At 41.9% G+C, this 18,829-nt stretch overlaps 1 protein-coding gene across 3 annotated transcripts in view; it reads left to right on the top strand.

Annotated features, from left to right (window-relative positions):
• Positions 1-18,829, top strand: part of sv2 (synaptic vesicle glycoprotein 2) — a 69,991-nt gene that overhangs the window by 23,793 nt on the left and 27,369 nt on the right. For all 3 annotated transcript variants that reach the window (XM_069902769.1, XM_069902768.1, XM_069902770.1), the window contains exons 5-6: positions 1,360-1,481; positions 6,340-6,503. In XM_069902769.1, the coding sequence (XP_069758870.1) occupies positions 1,360-1,481; positions 6,340-6,503 (286 nt within the window). The remainder of the gene's footprint in view (positions 1-1,359; positions 1,482-6,339; positions 6,504-18,829) is intronic.

Below are 18,829 nucleotides of genomic sequence, written 5' to 3' on the forward strand. Positions count from 1 at the left end.
TACCCTATAACCCTTAATTCTCCCACTATGCAAACATCTTTCTATCTGTTTCTTAGATATGTTTAAAGAGGTAGCCTTTACTAGGAATTCTAGGAGAAGCACTTCTTCCTCATCACCATTTTAAATCTGCTCCCTTGGATCTTCTTTTTCAATCTTTTTATTGGTTTTTAAAAAAAATAACTTCAGAAGCAAAGTTCAGAAAACAGTAAATTAAAATTACAGAAAGTTAGCTTCGGTAAACAAAATACGTATCATCAATGTCATTTATTAAAAAAAGGAAAAGAAAATAATCTATAACTTGGAGCGAGGTTGCTACGGCTACGGCTAGGTTATAGCCCTAAGGCTGTAGCTCGAATCTGCAGGAGAAGAAAGACACATGCATCAATAGAGTGTATTTGACACTGAGTTTATTCATTGGCATCTCTGCCTTTTATAGTCAGCTCGGCCGCGTCACCACCGATTGGGGGGGCCCCCCCCCGTAATCCAACAGCGGTGATTGGCCTGTTTCACCGCTCTGCCGGCGGCCTATGGAAACGGGCGTTTCAGCCTGCACGAAGCTTTGCTGGTCGCCATGTTCGGCAGCCATTTCCTGTGTCAGCCCGAGGCGCGGGCCACTACAAACTAATTTCATTTCTGACCCCAACCAATTATTGGGTGTCAACCACTAATTTCAATACTAATAGGTTCAGAAGAAAAGGAAATGAAAAAAAATTAATAAAGACCAAAAATAATTGATCTATAAATTTTGAAAATAATCAAAAAAAGAACCCCAGAGAAAAAAAAAATATTTGTTTTAGTAGTTGAACACCTGATTTTCTCTAGGGAGAGGGATGCCATCAAAATCAATAACCATTGTGTATGTGTGGGAGGGACCACTGCAGCAGAACGAGCCGTCTAGCAGTCGGAAGCAAAAGCGACCACATGGGATTGAGGTGGAGTCAAAATTAAGTTCATTTGTCCACTCACTCCAAAAATAACAAATAAAAGGGCTCGAAGAGAGAGATTTACGTCAAGAATTAAAGATAGAGTAGTAAATACCTCCTTCCAGTGGTTAGAGGGAGGGACATCACCAGAGCATATACCTTCCTGAGTTGTAGATTTACCACATTTAGAGGATATATTGGGATAAAATTTAGCTCATTGAACTTTGGAGTAGTGAGCTCCCTTGAATCTTGAGTTCTCACCTGCCAACGTCTATCTTTTCAATTCTTTGCACTATTTTATGTTTGTATAAGATGCCTGGTCATTCTTCTAACCAACAATGAGTGTAGTCGTTCCATGCTATTCCACCTCTCCCTTAATTGACGTTACGTCTCATCATGTGGTGTTCTGATGTATGCTGCGGTATTTGAATTTCAGTGTTGGAGGTTCTCTACCGGTCGTATTCTCCTATTTTTCGGAATTCCTACCGCAGAACAAAAGAGGCTGCATGGTCAGTGCTTTAGCCACGTTTTGGATGTCCGGGAACATGTTGGCAGCAGGTGAGTGGAATCGCGCCCATCATCAAACACCAGTCTAAATGATCCTATTCTTGTGAAATTGCCCGATGCTCCTGGCATCCAATGCTCCTGGCACTCCCTTGTAGGTCAGTGGGAGTGACTTTTCACTGGGTCACAAATTGCCTCATGCAAAGTTCAGATGGGCGGAGAAACACTACATGCTTAGTCAATCATCACGTCTGTACGAGTTATATTTTTTATTTACAAATCCTTAAACCAGTGGTTCTCAACCTTTTTCTTCCCACTTACATCCCACTTTAAGTAATCCCTAGGCCATCAGTGCTCTGTGATTAGTAAGGGATGGCTTAAGATGGTCTGTGGGTGGGAAGGGAGGGTTGAGAATCACTGCAATTAAAATATTTGGCTTGAGAAATATTGTCATTGGCTCATTTCCTTTGGAGATATGAAACCATGCACATAACGAGTCCATGAGGTACAATTAAAACAGTGTTTTTTCAGACTTTTTCTTTCCACCCACGTCCCACCTTAAGCAATTGCTATCACATAGCATCTATGCCTTAGGGAATACTTAAAGTGGTATGTGAGTGGAAAGAAAAAGGTTGAGGACCACTACGTTAGAAGCTGATTCTGGCGCTTGAAGCTAGTGCTGCCCAATTAATTCCAATTAATCCACAACCCTGTATGTTTTGGAAGGTGGGAGTGAGGAAATGGAGCACCTGTAGAAAGCACAACCAGGTCATTGGGAGAATGGAGAAACTCCTTGCAGATCGCGCCAAATTACGGGGTCATAGGCACCGTAATAGCAACATTCAAGATTCAATTTATTGCTATGTAATAAAGATAGTGCAATATTACATGGAATTTGCTTTAATCTGCCGTAAGGCAAAAGATTTGCCATCAGCAGAAATTGTCTGAAGCAGCTCTTACAGTCAAAGAAAGAGAAGCCACAGAGAGTCCCCTCAGAGTCATGGATTCACCTCCAGTACTTCTGCAGCCGCACAGACTCCTGTCCAAACCATCAGCAGTCCGAGCTCTAGATCCGATTCTCCGACACGATCAGGGTCCCCTCGGTACCCTCTCGCGTCCCAGTTCCGATACCTGGCACCCCTTCCACCAGTCTCGAGCCAATCTCCAGCAGTCCGCAGCACAGTGTGAAAACCGTGACCACCTTAGCCCGCAGCCTGCGTGGGTTCCTCGCCTCGAGTCACCAGCTGCCTGAGTGTTCCTTCAACCACGGTGCACTAACCACTGTGTTAATCGTTATAAAGTGGCACAGCTCAGGGAAAGGCCATTTGGCCTATTGATGCTAGCTCATTTGCTTCATCTCCTAATGCACCAGTACATTTTCCCTTTGCAGGTCTGTATAATATATAGGGCATATTAATAATTCCCTTTAGAAAGTCATCTTGTACACCAAGAATAAAATCTGAATCTTAATATCCTGGGGTTTAGAGTGTTCCCCAATGGCAATAGAGAACAGCATACTAGCATTTGGGAAGCTGAATTAATAGTAATGGAGCATGGTAACAAGCTCTTCCGGCCCATGAGCCTGTGCCGCCCAGTTACACCCAGTTAACCTACAACCCCCATACATTTTGAAGGGTAGGAAGAAACCCACACAGACATGAGGAGAACGGTCAAACTCCTTGCTGGCAGTGCCAGATTCGAACCAAGGTCGCTGATGCTGTAGCAGCATTGCGCCCACCGCTATGCTCACTGTGCCACCATGTTAGCATGTGGCCAAGGTATGATTTCCATTTCACTGTGTCTGTAATGGAGTAAAATGCCCCCTCTGAAGAGTGACCAGCATCAACTGGGTTCCTCTTATTATCTAAGATAACTGGTCATTCTTTCCCAAGTCAGCGTCACACCGTGGCAGCTTCTTGGTGGGAATACTGGCAGCAGCCAGTATTGTTAATTTTGTTTTATCAAGATGTAACGTGTGGGTTTGGGATTATTTGTTTTGGATTCCACCTGGGAATGTCTTAGATTTAGTAGAGAAAAAAGTCCAAAAATCCAGGGATCACAGAAATTCAGACACCTGAGAATCTAGTCATTTTTATTGTCATCTGATTGCACAAGTACAACCCAACGAGAAACAGTGTTCTCTGGTCCTCAGTGCAAAACCTGCAGACTCAAATAACACACATACAGACAGACAATGCATATGCAGGACAAATATTCATGTATACAAATAAATAAATATTGTTTCATGAATATGTGAGACTCGGGTGGTCAGTGTGAGCAGTTCCTTTGGTCATTCAGCGTTCTCAATGCCCCATGGGAAGAAGCTGTACCTCAGCCTGGTGGTGCTGGCTCTGATCCTCCTGGCTCTCTTCCCCGATGGGAGCAGCGGAAAGATGCTGCGTGCGGGGTGGAAGGGGACCTCGATAATTTTGTGCGTCCTCTTCAGACAACGATCCCAGTAGATCTCGAAAACTCTCGGCTTTTCCTTAAGTGCCACAGATGCACAGGGGCCGCAAGTGACCACACAGAAATGTAAGAAGTAATATTTATTTGGTTTTTTTTGTACTTTGACATTAATATCAAAAAATGTTTCACTTATAAACTATCAAAATTTATTGTTTATTCCTCCTTAAATTTGAATTTTAAACGTTTTGCCCAAGAAGCCAGAAAATACGAAAATCGGACCGACCCAATCCCCAAGCAGTCTGGAATTTACTGTACCAGATATCAAAGCTGAGCAGAGTTTCCCTGTTCTGTTCCTTGACTCAACATGGGAGCATCATTTCACATGCAGCAGTAAATTAATGAACTGACCAAGAACCATGAATACATTGCAAGGAAGCTACTTTAATCACAGTAATTTCTGTCAAGTACATTATAATCTACTTGTTTGGAACCCTTGTTAAATGATGAACTATCTTGTCAGCAGTTCATTAATACAAAGTGGATTAAAGTTGGCCATTTTTGACATTCAAATATTTTCCTTTGCAACAAATGATCTAGTAATTACTGTTCTGGAAAGACATTGTTCAGCAAAAAGAACGAACATTTTTTGAATTGAATGGTAAGCTGCTAAGTTAGCCACAGATCATTCATTTAGAAAAGACTGAGACTGTATAGTGAGGTTCTTCACTGCAAATGGGGAAAGACTGGTGATTTATGAACTTTAGTTTCGAATAATCCCGCAGAAATCAATTCATAGGAACATCGGAAGTGGGAACAGGAGTAGGCCAAAAATGGCCCATCGAGCCTGCTCCGCCATTCAATACGATCATGGCTGATCTAATTTATGACCTCACTCCACCTACCTGCCTTCTCCCCATATCCCCTAATTCCTCTATCACCTCATTCGGCCCATCGAGCCTGCTCCACCATTCAATACGATCATGGCTGATCTAATTTATGACCTCACTCCACCTACCTGCCTTCTCCCCATATCCCCTAATTCCTCTATCATGTAAAAATTTATCGAACCGAATTTTAAATATGTTTGATGAAGCAGCCTCAACCACTTCCCTGGTGAGAGAATTCCAAATATTCACTACTCTCTGGGAAAAACTATTTTTCCTCATCTCTGTCCTAAATCTACTCCCCCGAATCTTGAGACTGTGTCCTCTCGTTTTAGTTTCCACGGCCAGCTCAAAAAACCTTCCTACATCTATCCTATCCATACCCTTCATAATCCTATATGTTTTTATAATGATTCTTCTTTCAATGGTGCAATAATAACAGATTTCTTTATTTTTTTTTCCCCCCAAAGCAATTAAATCAAAATATTACCCTGCCTTTGTATTATCTTTCAATGTTGTGGAGCAAATCTATGTCAAAATGAACTGGGAGTGGTGCAGCTCCTTAATTTATTCATGCATACAAGAAAGAGTTATGTGGCTGGAATTTTATTTTGTGTTAAAGTACAGCCAAGCTCGCAAGATTCATCGTTAGTTACTAAGATTCAGAGTTGTTACAGAAACTTAATTTAATTTTATCCTGAGATATTTAATAAATGTTTAGACAGGCACATGGATAAAGGTCATCGTTCCATTATTGTCAGGTAACACTACATTTAGAATGTGACATACATGAAATTATTTAACTTGTGTTAGTCCCCACTTTGTCTAGCGCCCCTTGCAGAAACCTGCTGTTCCTCGGCAGTCTCCCCTCCAAGCCTGCTTAGCTTCCAAGATCAGTCAATCCCGGGCGTTTGCAAGCTCAAGGTGCTGTAAAGGTTCGGAGGAATATGGGTCAAGCACAGGCAAATGGGACGAAGTGAAGTAGGCACCTTGGTTAGCATGGACAAGTTGGGTTAAAAGGCCTGTTTCTGTGCTATACAACTGTGTCTCTATTCTGAGTGGCATTGATGCAGTTATCAGCTAAAAGGCAGGTGTGTGAATGCAAATATGCCAAAGCCCAATGTCAACAAGATATGTTGGCATGAATTGCACATGAAAAGATAGACTTGGTATTTTATCGTATAATCTGAGCCTTAGGCATTTTTTGAATTTCCAGTAAAAACAAGTCTGGATCTAGAGTTAAAACAGAAAATGCCAGAAGGATCTGTGGAAAGGGAAATAAGGTTTTAGATTTCTGATGAATGTGGAGGGGGAAGACAGCCAGGATAAAGGGGGAGGAATGAGAATGAAGCCATTGGTCAACTTAGGGATGGAAGGGCGACAGATAGAAGAAGCTAGAAGGTGAAGGGGAAGCTATTGGGTGTGGAGTTGGGGCACAGAAGCAGGTGGGAATGGGTGCCAGACAAATGGAGAGGGAAAGGGAGCAGGTAGGGTGAAGGCGGGATAGCTACTGGACCCATTTATTCCATTTTCAGCCTTTCTGTTAGATGTGGATTGAGTGCTGTGTGAAAACAAGCCCCTTCTGATAAGCTGATGTAATGCTGTCTGATATGTGTCCTCAGGTCTCGCATTCCTGGTCATCCCCAGGACTTCCCTTTCTTTTCACCTTGGAACCATGCATATTCAGAGCTGGAGGACCTTTGTGATGCTATGCTCAGTACCCAGTCTGACCTCTGCACTGATCTACGCATTAGGGATGCCTGAGAGCCCTAAATTCTTGATGGAGGTGAGAATGCAGCACGCTAAAACAAAAACTGGGATCAGTGATTTAAAAAAAAAAGGAAGTCTGCAGACACTGGGGTCTGGAGCAGGGGACACATGGCATTTTGGGCCTGAGCCCTTTCTCGACTGAGCACTGCTGGAACTGCTCCACCATGTTGTGGGGAGTTCCTACAGTCTTTTTCTGTATGTAAAATGCAAACAGTGCATCAAATCGTTGTTCCTGTTTGGACAGGTTAAATGTTTTAAAAAGGCTATCGACCACTCCGTTTAGTGGTCTAGTTATTATCTTCCCGGATGTGGGCATTACCAGCTGTTCTGCGTTACTTTAAAAACGTGTGTGAAGGAGCTCCCATGGTGGTGTTAGTTTTAAGTAAGACATAGACGGTTCAATTACCACCTGGGTTAGGGCCCTTTGTGGACTTGTAAAGGAAAGGTTTTCATTTCTGCGTGGCCTCCCTGCAGATCCAGTGGAGAGGAACCAGAGTAATTGGTGCTCACTGGTGTTACAATCTCTCCAAGTGATTGACTGAGGTAGCAACGGGAACCAAACAAGGTCACTCTCTGTCCTTTTACGGTAACACAACAATGCGGAGTAGGGGAAGAGCACAGGAAACAGGGGTAGGACATTTGACCCTTGTGTCTGCCTCATAACTCAAAATGTACTGGGGTGCAGGCCCATTGGGTGGTATGGGCTCATGGGCTGAAAGGGACTGTTACCATGCTATATGTAAAACTGGAAGCCAAGGTATGTTCAATGAATTACCACCTGTGTGCCCACTCACATCCCCTCTTTCTCAACCCCCTACCCCGCCTGATGCCCTCCTTGCTTCAGTCCTCATTCCTTCAGTCCCAGCTCCCATCTCACAACCCTCACTCATCTCCCCACTCTTCAGTTCCTCCTACGTACCCACCCCCTCCTTCATCATTATCCAACTGCTGGCCATCGCTCTCCCCCCCCCCCCAAGAAAATGAAATTGAACCCCCCCATGCTTAACATCTACAGCATGGCCCAGACCCTGTTCCCTGTCTGCCAGACCCCTCTTCAGGGTCTTCAGCTGCCCGCCTGCCTGGATAACGAGGCGTGGGCAAACACACGGTCTCCCAGAGATGTGGTCTCAACCTGCAAGAGTGGGATTGCCTCACTCAGTTGGCATCATACAATGACCCTGAACTCTCGTCACCTCCACCTCCCCTTTTAAACTACGGGAGGATTTTGTCCTGCGGGAGCAGGAAGGGCAGAGGTTTTGGAGCAAGTGTAAACTTTCAGGAATGATAAGTTCAGTGATGGTGCTTTAAATTATAAGGGGAATTTAAATTATGAATGGCTATGGTCTGGGTGCAGGACATTGGGACCAAGCAAAATAATAGTTCAGCACAGACTAAATGGGCTGAAGCACTTGTTTCTGTCTGTACTTCTTCAGCCCATTGCACATCCAGATCTTATTTAAAGTTATTTGTATACATTTTGATTTGACCATGTAGAAATGACAGCACTTTTTATATATCATTACCTCAGTTAAGGGCACCTTAATGTGTGGGACATTTGGCTTCACAGGTATTTGTGAGTATTCAGGTAGGTTTAATTGCTTCATTGGTGCAGGTGCAAGAGAGCGAGGCTTACTTCTAAGCTTTTGATCACCTTTGGAGTCTGTAGTTGCCATTTTTCAACATGAGGACCAGAGCTGGGCCCAATGAAAGTCAAAGAAGCCGATACTGGCTGAAAAACAAGAATAACACAGTAAGAGACGTCACCCAAACGCTAGGATGACCAAAATCAACAGTTTGGAACATCATTAAAAAGAGCGTACTGGTGAGCTCAGTAATCAGAAAGGGACCGGTGTTCCAAGGAAGACATACACTGTTGATGACAGAAGAAAATGAAGACAAATCCCCAAACATATGTCTGACGGATCAGAAACACTCTTCAGGAGACAGGTGTGACTACTGTCCTCAGAAGACTTCATGAACAGAAATACAGAGGCTACACTGCAAGATGCAAACCATGGCAAAGGTGGTATGATTTGGATCTTGGATAGTTCCTTTACGCCTCCACACTTTATTCTTGCCATCACACTGGGCCATTTCAGATAGCCCAAAAGTTGAGGTAAAGGTGGAGAAATTCCGCCAAAACGCATAATCACCTACCTTTCTGAATGTGTGGAGGCAGTCTCCAGGCCGCATATTCCAACCCCTCTCCGAGAGGGATAATCTCTGCAGCGCAGCCCTCCGCCGATCAGTCTGAATGTACAACCGCACTGTTTAGGGGCGGGCTGATGATGCTGTCAGCCCACGACCCATCTCCCCATTCACCCCTCTTCCTCCAAGTTGAGGCAGCGGGAACTTTCGGGGCAGAGGGAGCTGTCAGCGAGGGCCGGCGGGGCAGCAGGAGCCATCAGGGGGCAGCCGGTGCGGGCTGGGACAACCGCACTGGGCCTCTTCGGCCTTCAGGGCCGCTCTTTGCGGCTCAAAACGTGGCAGAGCACCCTACCCATAATCCCCCACGCAGCTGGAATTGTTCTGGGAACCACTGAGCGGTTTCAGCTGCGTGGGGGATTATGGGTAGGGAAGGCGGCCATTGCTCTGCCGCGTATTGATGACAGGTGGCACTGCGGCACCAGTCGCCCCGCCTCTGGTGGATACGGAGGGGGCTACGAGGTGCCTCTGGATATGAATGGGACGCTGGAGCGGCCTTTTAGGGCTGCTCTCTGAAGGGCAAGTTCCCATTTTTCCATCCGCTCTGGAGCCAGTCTCAAGGCGAGGGAGGCCCTACTGATATAGATTAATCATGATCTCATCTGTCCACAAGACCATTCTGCAGGCTCTTTCAAAAGATCTTGGCAAACTGTAATCTGGCCAGCCTTTCTGTGGCTAATTAGTGGTTTGCATCTTGCAGTGTAATCTCTGTATTTCTGCACTGTACAGAATGTCGCATACAACTCTGGCATTCATTTTGCTGAGGGCTTGGCAGAATTTCTACTTAATCAGTAACTCAATAAAAAAAGAAACATATGCAAAAGGAAGAAATGTAAACAAACTGTGCAAATACAGAAAAAATATTCTGAAATAGAGTGCAAAGTAAGAGGAACTGCAGATTTGAGTGGGGAAATTATCTACAAACTAAATCAGCTCCACATACAGTAAGTTCGTAGTCAGCAAAATCAAGCTTGTACGTGAGAGGGTAATTTTTGATTCTAAGCTGAATCTGATTAGAATAAACATCCTGTTGTCTGCTTTTGCCTTGAAATTATTACATTTTTCACAGGGTGTGATGAGTCATTTCTGACTCATGAATATCTGTCAGCCAGACACTACTCTGCCAAATCCTCCTTTTGTTCCTTCAAAGAACAACCGTTTGAACGTCAATTGTTCTCATTCATTCCACCGTTCCCTGGTCCAATCTCTGTGAAAGCGTGCTTTGTACCATTGGAGTGAAACACGAAAGTCTGCAGAGGCTGTGATTGTAGTAAAAATAAACCCAGAAATGCTGGAGGATCTCAGCAGGTCATCTTAGGAGGTAAAGATATATGACTGACGTTTCGGGCCTGAGCCTTCCTTCAAGGAATAAGCAAAGAACAGGAAGGTGTCAGAATAAAGAATGACCACTGACTGGGGTGGGGGAGGGGTTCCAGAACAACAAAAGGTTGTGACAGATTATATTTTATATTGTATGTTTTAAAAGGAGATAAATTACGGGGTTTTTTTAAAAGTTAGGTCACAACACAGATCTCATTTAAAATGCCAGAGCTCTGCTCAAGCCAGGCAGTCCAGGTGTTAATAGGATATGCTGTGGAGTAATATTGTTTTGGAAAGCAGCAGATGAACGGATGCAGAAGATCGGGTCCGGTGCCACAATCTGTCTGAAGGCAGTTTGCTGTTTTTAGGAAAATCATGTGGTTTTGCAAGCAGAGGGAGTCAAACAGGTTTTTCTCTGAGTGTGACAGAGAGAGAGAGTGGGAGACTGCTGCTTTTCTGCAGTGGCATTTGGAAGCTGGTTTGAAAACCCCATTTTGAAGACGGGTTGTGAGTTCTAAGTCAGCCAGTTGGGAACTGGCTGGAGAAGCTGGCTGGCTGCAGAATGTTTCCACTTGAAATAATGGAAACAAAAAGTAACTCTGTGGTGACCTGGAGGAAAGAGGTTATCATCTGGAAAACCCTGATGGGGCAAGTTTCTTCGGCAAGACACTGAAGCGGCTGATCGGAAGGAATCAGTTTGTGTCCAACGAGCAACAAATCTCTCTCTGAAAACCGACAAGAACCTTCCTGAGTGGTAACCATTTACCTTTCAAGCACCAAAGCCTGGTGAAGAGTCATAAATGTTAAATTCTGTGCACAGTATAAGAGTTGCCTGATACTGGTGAACTTGGAGGAGTGAGAAGTGAGATTGGACTGGGAATCAAATAACTTTTCTGAACTTACACACATTACATACACCTGCGCTTAGAATTAGAAGGGGGTTAAGTTAATAATAATAAGTTAGAGTTTAATCCTGCTTTTATGTTTAAAGAAAATTAAAAGTAACTTCAGTTTAAGTAACCATTTGTCTTGGTGATTTTCTATTGTTGCTGGGTTTTGGGGTTCTCTGGGCCCATCACAAGTTGTTAACTGGATATGATAAGAGGAGAGATGAGAATTGATTTTGAGTGTGAAAAGAGAATGAGGGGAAAAGGAAGAGAAAAAGAGAGAGTGAAAAACAGCTGGGGGAAGAAGAGGTGGGGGGTTTAGCGGAAACCAGAGAAGTTGATGTTAATGCCATCCAGTTGAAAGGTGCCCAGATAGAAAATGAGGTGTTGTTCCTCCAATTCACAGAACCTCTTCTGGACGCTGTGAGACCGGCGGAGTTCCTCCATCATTTTGCATGGTTTTATTTGTACCACTGGAATAATGCAGCATTGAGTGGGAGCTGGAAGGACTCTCGCATCGAACAGTTGTTTTATTTGTTAAAAGTGAAGCAATGCCAATGAATAATGCGGATTACACAAAGTTTAAAAAAGAATTACCATTTAAATGGCAAACACAAGCAATCCGATACCTAGGTATTAGGTTAGATAATAATTTAAGCCACTTGTACAAATTAAATTATCAGCCATTACTGAAGAAATTACAAGATGACTTAGAACATTGGACTTACCACTAACACTGATAGGAAGGGTAAATTGCATTAAAATGAATATCTTCCCAAGGATACAATACCTATTTCAATCGTTATCAATTCCCTTAACAGAGAAATTCTTCAATGAACTAAAAAGAATAATAAGGAAATTCTTATGGAAAGGGGGGAAACTGAGGATAGCGAGCACAATTGAGATATCTATCAGATTTTTATCAAACAAGGGAAAAACCAGATTGGACCAAGATAGAGCTAGATAAAATAGGGGAGAAAGTACCAGAACATATACTTTATAAGTGGGATGAAAAACTGGTGCAATATAGAAGTTCACCAGTACTGGACCATCTGCTCAACATTTGGAAGAAGATTCGCGTAGAAAGGAAAAAAACAAATTACTAACTACCAAAATTATTATTGATGCAAAATCCACTAATCCCTTTCACAATAGATAACCTTTCCTTCAGAGAATGGGAGAGAAAAGGAATTAAAAGAATAGAAAATTGTTTTTTGGAAAATAGTTTATTATCATTTGAACAAATGAAGTCTTCTTCTTTGGCTTGGTTTCGCGGACGAAGATTTATGGAGGGGTATGTCCACGTCTGCTGCAGGCTCATTGGTGACTGACAAGTCGGATGTGGGACAGGCAGGCACGGTTGCAGCGGTCGCAAGGGAAAATTGGTTGGTTGGGGTTGGATGTTGGGTTTTTCCTCCTTTGTCTTTTACCAGTGAGGTGGGCTCTGCGGTCTTCAAAGGAGGTTGCTGCCCACCGAACTGTGAGGCGCCAAGATGCACGGTTGGAGGCGAGATCAGCCCACTGGCGGTGGTCAATGTGGCAGGCACCAAGAGATTTCTTTAAGCAGTCCTTGTACCTCTTCTTTGGTGCACCTCTGTCTCGGTGGCCAGTGGAGAGCTTGCCATATAACACGATCTTGGGAAGGTGACCCACCCAGCGCAGCTGGGTCTTCAGCAGCATGGATTCGATGCTTGCGGACTCTGCCAGCTCGAGTACTTCGATGTTGGTGATGAAGTCACTCCAATGAATGTTGAGGATGGAGCGGAGACAGCGTTCTAGGAGCCGTAGGTGATGTCGGTAGAGGACCCATGATTCGGAGCCGAACAAATGAACAAATGAAGTACAAATATGGTATAACTCATGGTACAATGTTTGCATACCACCAACTGAAAACCTACTTGAAGGACAAATTGGGGGGAGGAGTCACGTGATGGAGTAGTGGCTGGTCGGGGAACTCCAGCCTTCTCCGGAAAAGTTTAAAAAAAAACAGAAAAAGCAAAGGCACAAACACGAAAATTAAAATAAAGTGAAAGTAATGGTGGGAAGAAAATGGCAACGAAGAAAGAAAAGTCGAAAGCAACGGGAAGAAGAGAAGAAGAAAAGACATCGGAAGAAGAAGGTGAAGGCCTTACCTGTCCGAGGAGGCCCGCTGTGGAGAGAGAAGCCCGCTCCCTCAGGTCAGTCGAAGTCCCGAGCTAGGGACTACAAAAATGGCTCTTGGAGCCAAGCAAAAGTGCGCAATCGCGCATGCGCGATGCGCAAGACAAAAAAAAACATTGACAGGAGGGGGGACCAGCTGAGGAGTCGATCTCCACACCTGAGAATGACAGCCACAGCACAACAAGAAGAAGAGAACATAGAAAATAACGAGAGCAAGAAAGAAGAGAGTAAAAGGAAATCAAAGAAACAACAGACCACCAACCCAGAGGAAGAAGAAGAGGAAGAACACAGAGAAATGGAAGAAGAAGGGAAGGGCAAGTACATGGATATATATATTTTTTTAAGAATACATGGAATCAATAAAAGAATGGCAATCACAAGAATTTAGTGAAATAAAAAGGAGAATAAAAAGTACATCAGAAAAAATGAATACATTAGAGATGGTCATGTCAGATATAGGAAAAAGAGTGGACAAGGTGGAAGAACGAGAAACAGCCGTAGAAATGGAAGTAGATGACTTAAAAAAGAAATTAGAAGAATCTAATAAAAAAGTTAAAGAGACACAAGAGCTGTTAGCTCAGAAGATAGATATAATGGAAAATTATAATAGAAGAAGTAATATAAAGATAGTGGGCCTTAAGGAAGATGAAGAAGGCAAGAATATGAGAGAATTTATAAAAGATTGGATCCCCAGGGTCCTAGGAAGACCAGAATTACAGGAAGAAATGGAAATAGAGAGGGCACACAGAACATTAGCCCCTAAACCACAACCACAACAAAAACCAAGATCCATTTTAGTAAAATTCCTAAGATATACAACAAGAGAAAATATATTGGAGAAAGCAATAAAGAAAATAAGAGAAGACAAAAAGTCACTGGAATACAAAGGTCAAAAAATTTTTTTCTATCCAGATATAAGTTTTGAACTCCTGAAGAAGAGGAAGGAGTTTAATACAGCAAAAGCAATCCTATGGAAAAAAGGATATAAATTTATGCTAAAGTACCCAGCGGTACTTAAAATAGTTATTCCAGGGCAGAAAAACAGACTATTCTCGGATCTGGAGGAAGCACGAAAATTTTCAGAACAACTACAAAACAGACAGAGAGATGAAGACATGTAACGAGAGCAAAAATGACCTCGAACTATATGTTTGTGTGTATATGGGTATATAAGTTCCTCAACATGATTATCCAACTGCACGAAAACCAACAAGGTCGGGTCAGATACAGCAAAGAGCTCTCTGAACCCTTCTCCATTAACAATGGCGTGAAGCAAGGCTGTGTTCTGGCACCAACCCTCTTTTCAATCTTCTTCAGCATGATGCTGAACCAAGCCATGAAAGACCCCAACAATGAAGACGCTGTTTACATCCGGTACCGCACGGATGGCAGTCTCTTCAATCTGAGGCGCCTGCAAGCTCACACCAAGACACAAGAGAAACTTGTCCGTGAACTACTCTTTGCAGACGATGCCGCTTTAGTTGCCCATTCAGAGCAAGCTCTTCAGCGCTTGACGTCCTGCTTTGCGGAAACTGCCAAAGTGTTTGGCCTGGAAGTCAGCCTGAAGAAAACTGAGGTCCTCCATCAGCCAGCTCCCCACCATGACTACCAGCCCCCCCACATCTCCATCGGGCACACAAAACTCAAAACGGTCAACCAGTTTACCTATCTCGGCTGCACCATATCATCAGACGCAAGGATCGACAATGAGATAGACAACAGACTCGCCAAGGCAAATAGCGCCTTTGGAAGACTACACAAAAGAGTCTGGAAAAACAACCAACTGAAAAACCTCACAAAGATAAGTGTATACAAAGCCGTTGTCATACCCACACTCCTGTTCGGCTCCGAATCATGGGTCCTCTACCGGCATCACCTACGGCTCCTAGAACGCTTCCACCAGCGTTGTCTCCGCTCCATCCTCAACATCCATTGGAGCGCTTTCATCCCTAACGTCGAAGTACTCGAGATGGCAGAGGTCGACAGCATCGAGTCCACGCTGCTGAAGATCCAGCTGCGCTGGGTGGGTCACGTCTCCAGAATGGAGGACCATCGCCTTCCCAAGATCGTGTTATATGGCGAGCTCTCCACTGGCCACCGTGACAGAGGTGCACCAAAGAAAAGGTACAAGGACTGCCTAAAGAAATCTCTTGGTGCCTGCCACATTGACCACTGCCAGTCGGGTGATCTCGCCTCAAACCGTGCATCTTGGCGCCTCACAGTTTGGCGGACAGCAACCTCCTTTGAAGAAGACTGCAGAGCCAACCTCACTGACAAAAGGCAAAGGAGGAAAAACCCAACACCCAACCCCAACCAACCATTTTTCCCCTGCAGCCGCTGCAACCATGTCTGCCTGTCCCGCATCGGACTTGTCAGCCACAAACGAGCCTGCAGCTGACGTGGACTTTTACCCCCTCCATAAATCTTCGTCCGCGAAGCCAAGCCAAAGATATATATATATATTTGTGTGTGTATGTATATATGTGTGTACATGAGTGTATCCGTATTTAAAGGAAAATATATAGAGTATAGATAAGAATTAATAATGGAAAGAAAGGGAAGAGAGGAAGTAAGGAGGGAATTAAAAGAGTGACCTTTGTTGTATATGAAAATTAAAATCTTTTCTGGGGGGGCTGGGTGGGAAGGAGTTACGGTCACTGCAAAATCAGTTGACACTTGTGAGTGAATTCGCAAATCCAAATGGAGAGGGGAGATGTGGTTGCCCGACAAGGGATAAAGGGCAACTCAGGAAGGGGAGGGGATAGTGGGGTTAAATAAATTTTAGATAGGAGAATAAGGGAAATGTTTGATGTTTTAGAAATGTTGTCTTATAAAGTGTTCAAAACAAGAAAGCAGAAATGGATAAGAGGGAAAGGTGATGATGAGGAAACGGAAAGGAAAGATAAACAAAGTATGAAATGGCTATGTTGAACTATATGACTTTAAATATTAACGGAATACATAACCAAATCAAAAGGAAGAAACTGCTAAATTTACTGAAAAAAGAAAAAATTGATATAGCATTCGTGCAAGAAACACATTTAACTGAAATGGAGCACAAGAAATTAAAGAGAGATTAAAATAGAAGAGGAAATAATAGATCCAGCAGGGAGATATGTAATGATAAAATGTCAGATATATTTGGAGTTTTGGAATTTACTCAATGTATATTCACCTAACGAAGAAGATCAAAAATTTATGCAAGATATTTTTTTGAAGATAGCAGACACGCAAGGGAACATACTAACAGGAGGGGATTTCAACCTTAATTTGGATTCAAACATGGATAAAACTGAGAAAAAAATTAACAGAAAGAACAAAGTAACCAAATTTATAATTAAATCAATGCAAGAAATGCAACTTCTGGATATATGGAGGAAACAACACCCAAAGGAAAAGGAATATTCATATTATTCGGTTAGACATAAAACATATTCAAGAATAGACCTATTCCTGTTATCAGCTCGCATGCAAGAGAGAGTTAGGAAACAGAATATAAAACTAGACTATTATCGGACCACTCACCCCTGTTATTGACAATAGAGTTAGAGGACATCCCACCAAGAATGTATAGCTGGAGATTAAACTCCATGCTACTTAAAAGGCAGGATTTTAGAGAATTAATTGAACGACAAATTAAAATGTACTTTGAAATAAATACGGAATCAGTGAAAGATAAGTTTATACTATGGGACGCAATGAAAGCGTTCATCAGAGGGCAAATAATAAGTTATGTAACTAAGATGAAGAAGGACTACAATCGGGAAACAGAGCAGTTGGAAAGGGAAATAGTAAATATAGAAAAAGAATTAGCAATAAAGGAAGACACAACTAAAAGAAGAGAATTGGCAGATAAAAAAATAAAATATGAAACACTACAAACATATAAGGTGGAGAAAAATATAATGAAGACAAAACAGAAATATTATGAACTAGGAGAAAAAACGCACAAAATTCTAGCGTGGCAGCTTAAGACAGAACAAGCTAAGAAAATGGTATTGGCATCAAGGAAAAAAGACAAACCAATCACATATAATCCAACGGAGATCAATGAAAACTTTAGAGAATTCTACGAACAATTATACCAAACTGAAAACTAAGGGAAAGAAGACAAAATAGATGAATTTTTAACTAAAATTGAACTACCAAAATTACAAACAGAGGAACAAAATAAATTAACAGAACCATTTGAAATAGTAGAAATACAGGAGATAATAAAAAAAACTACCGAATAATAAAACAACAGGAGAGGATGGATTCCCAATAGAATTCTATAAAACATTTAAAGATTTATTAATTCCTCCCCTCCTGGAAGTAATCAACCAGATTGATAAAACACAAAGCTTACCAGATTCATGCAAAACAGCAATAATTACAGTAATACCAAAGACAGGGAAAGATCCACTCGCACCAGCGTCATATAGACCAATATCTTAACACAGATTATAAGATAATAGCTAAACTATTAGCAAACAGATTAGCTGACTATGTACCAAAAATAGTAAATCTAGACCAAACTGGATTTATTAAAAAAAAGACGAACAACAGACAATATCTGTAAATTTATTAACTTAATTCATGCAGTAGAAGGAAATAAAGCTCCAACAGTAGCGGTTGCTTTAGATGCAGAGAAGGCCTTTGACAGAGTAGAATGGAATTATTTATTCAAAGTACTACAAAAATTCAGCTTACCAGAGAAATATATTAATTGGATTAAAGCATTATATAAGGGGCCATTGGCGAAAGTGACAGTAAATGGATATATATCAAAACAATTTAACTTAAGCAGATCAACAAGGCAGGGATGCCCACTATCGCCCTTATTGTTCTTTTTAGCCATAGAACCACTAGCAGAACTGATAAGAACAGAAAATAAAATAAAAGGGATAAAAATTAAAGACAAGGAATATAAAATCAGTTTATTTGCAGATGACATTATAGTATACTTAACAGAACCAGAAATATCAATAAAAGAATTACGTAAGAAATTGAAGGAATATGGAGAAATGTCGGGTTACAAGATTAACGCAAATAAAAGTGAAGCAATGCCAATGAATAATGCGGATTTCTCAAAATTTAAGAAAGAATCACCATTCAGATGGCAAATGCAAGCAATGCGATACCCAGGTATACAAATAAATAAAACCCTTGGCCATCTATACAAACTCAATTACTATCCACAATGAAAAAATTACAGGACGACTTAGAGCATTGGAAAGACTTACCACTAACACTAATAGGAAGGATAAACTGTATTAAAATGAACATTTTCCCAAGGATACAATACCTATTTCAGGCATTGCCAATACACTTGACGGAGAAATTCTTCAAGGAGTTAAAGAAAATAATAAGGAAATTTTTATGGAAAGGGGGGAAACCGAGGATAGCACGAGATAAATTAACAGAATGGTATAAACAAGGAGGCTTACAACTGCCAAACTTTAAGAATTATTATAGAGCCGCACAATTAAGATACCTATCAGATTTTTATCAAACAAGGGAAAAGCCAAATTGGACTAGATTAGAACTAGATAAAATAGGGGAGAAGATACCCAAACATATATTATATAAATGGGATGAAAAATTGGTACAATGTAGGAATTCTCCAGTATTACATCATCTGCTCAATATTTGGAAGAAGATTCATGTAGAAAGGAATAAAACAAATTACCAACTACCAAAACTAATACTGACGCAAAATCAGCTAATCCCTTTTACAATAGATAACCTTTAGAGAATGGGAGAAAAAAGGGATCAAAAGAATAGAAAA

The sequence above is a fragment of the Narcine bancroftii genome, chromosome 11 (genome assembly GCF_036971445.1).
Source record: "Narcine bancroftii isolate sNarBan1 chromosome 11, sNarBan1.hap1, whole genome shotgun sequence".
NCBI classification, from domain to species: domain Eukaryota; kingdom Metazoa; phylum Chordata; class Chondrichthyes; order Torpediniformes; family Narcinidae; genus Narcine; species Narcine bancroftii.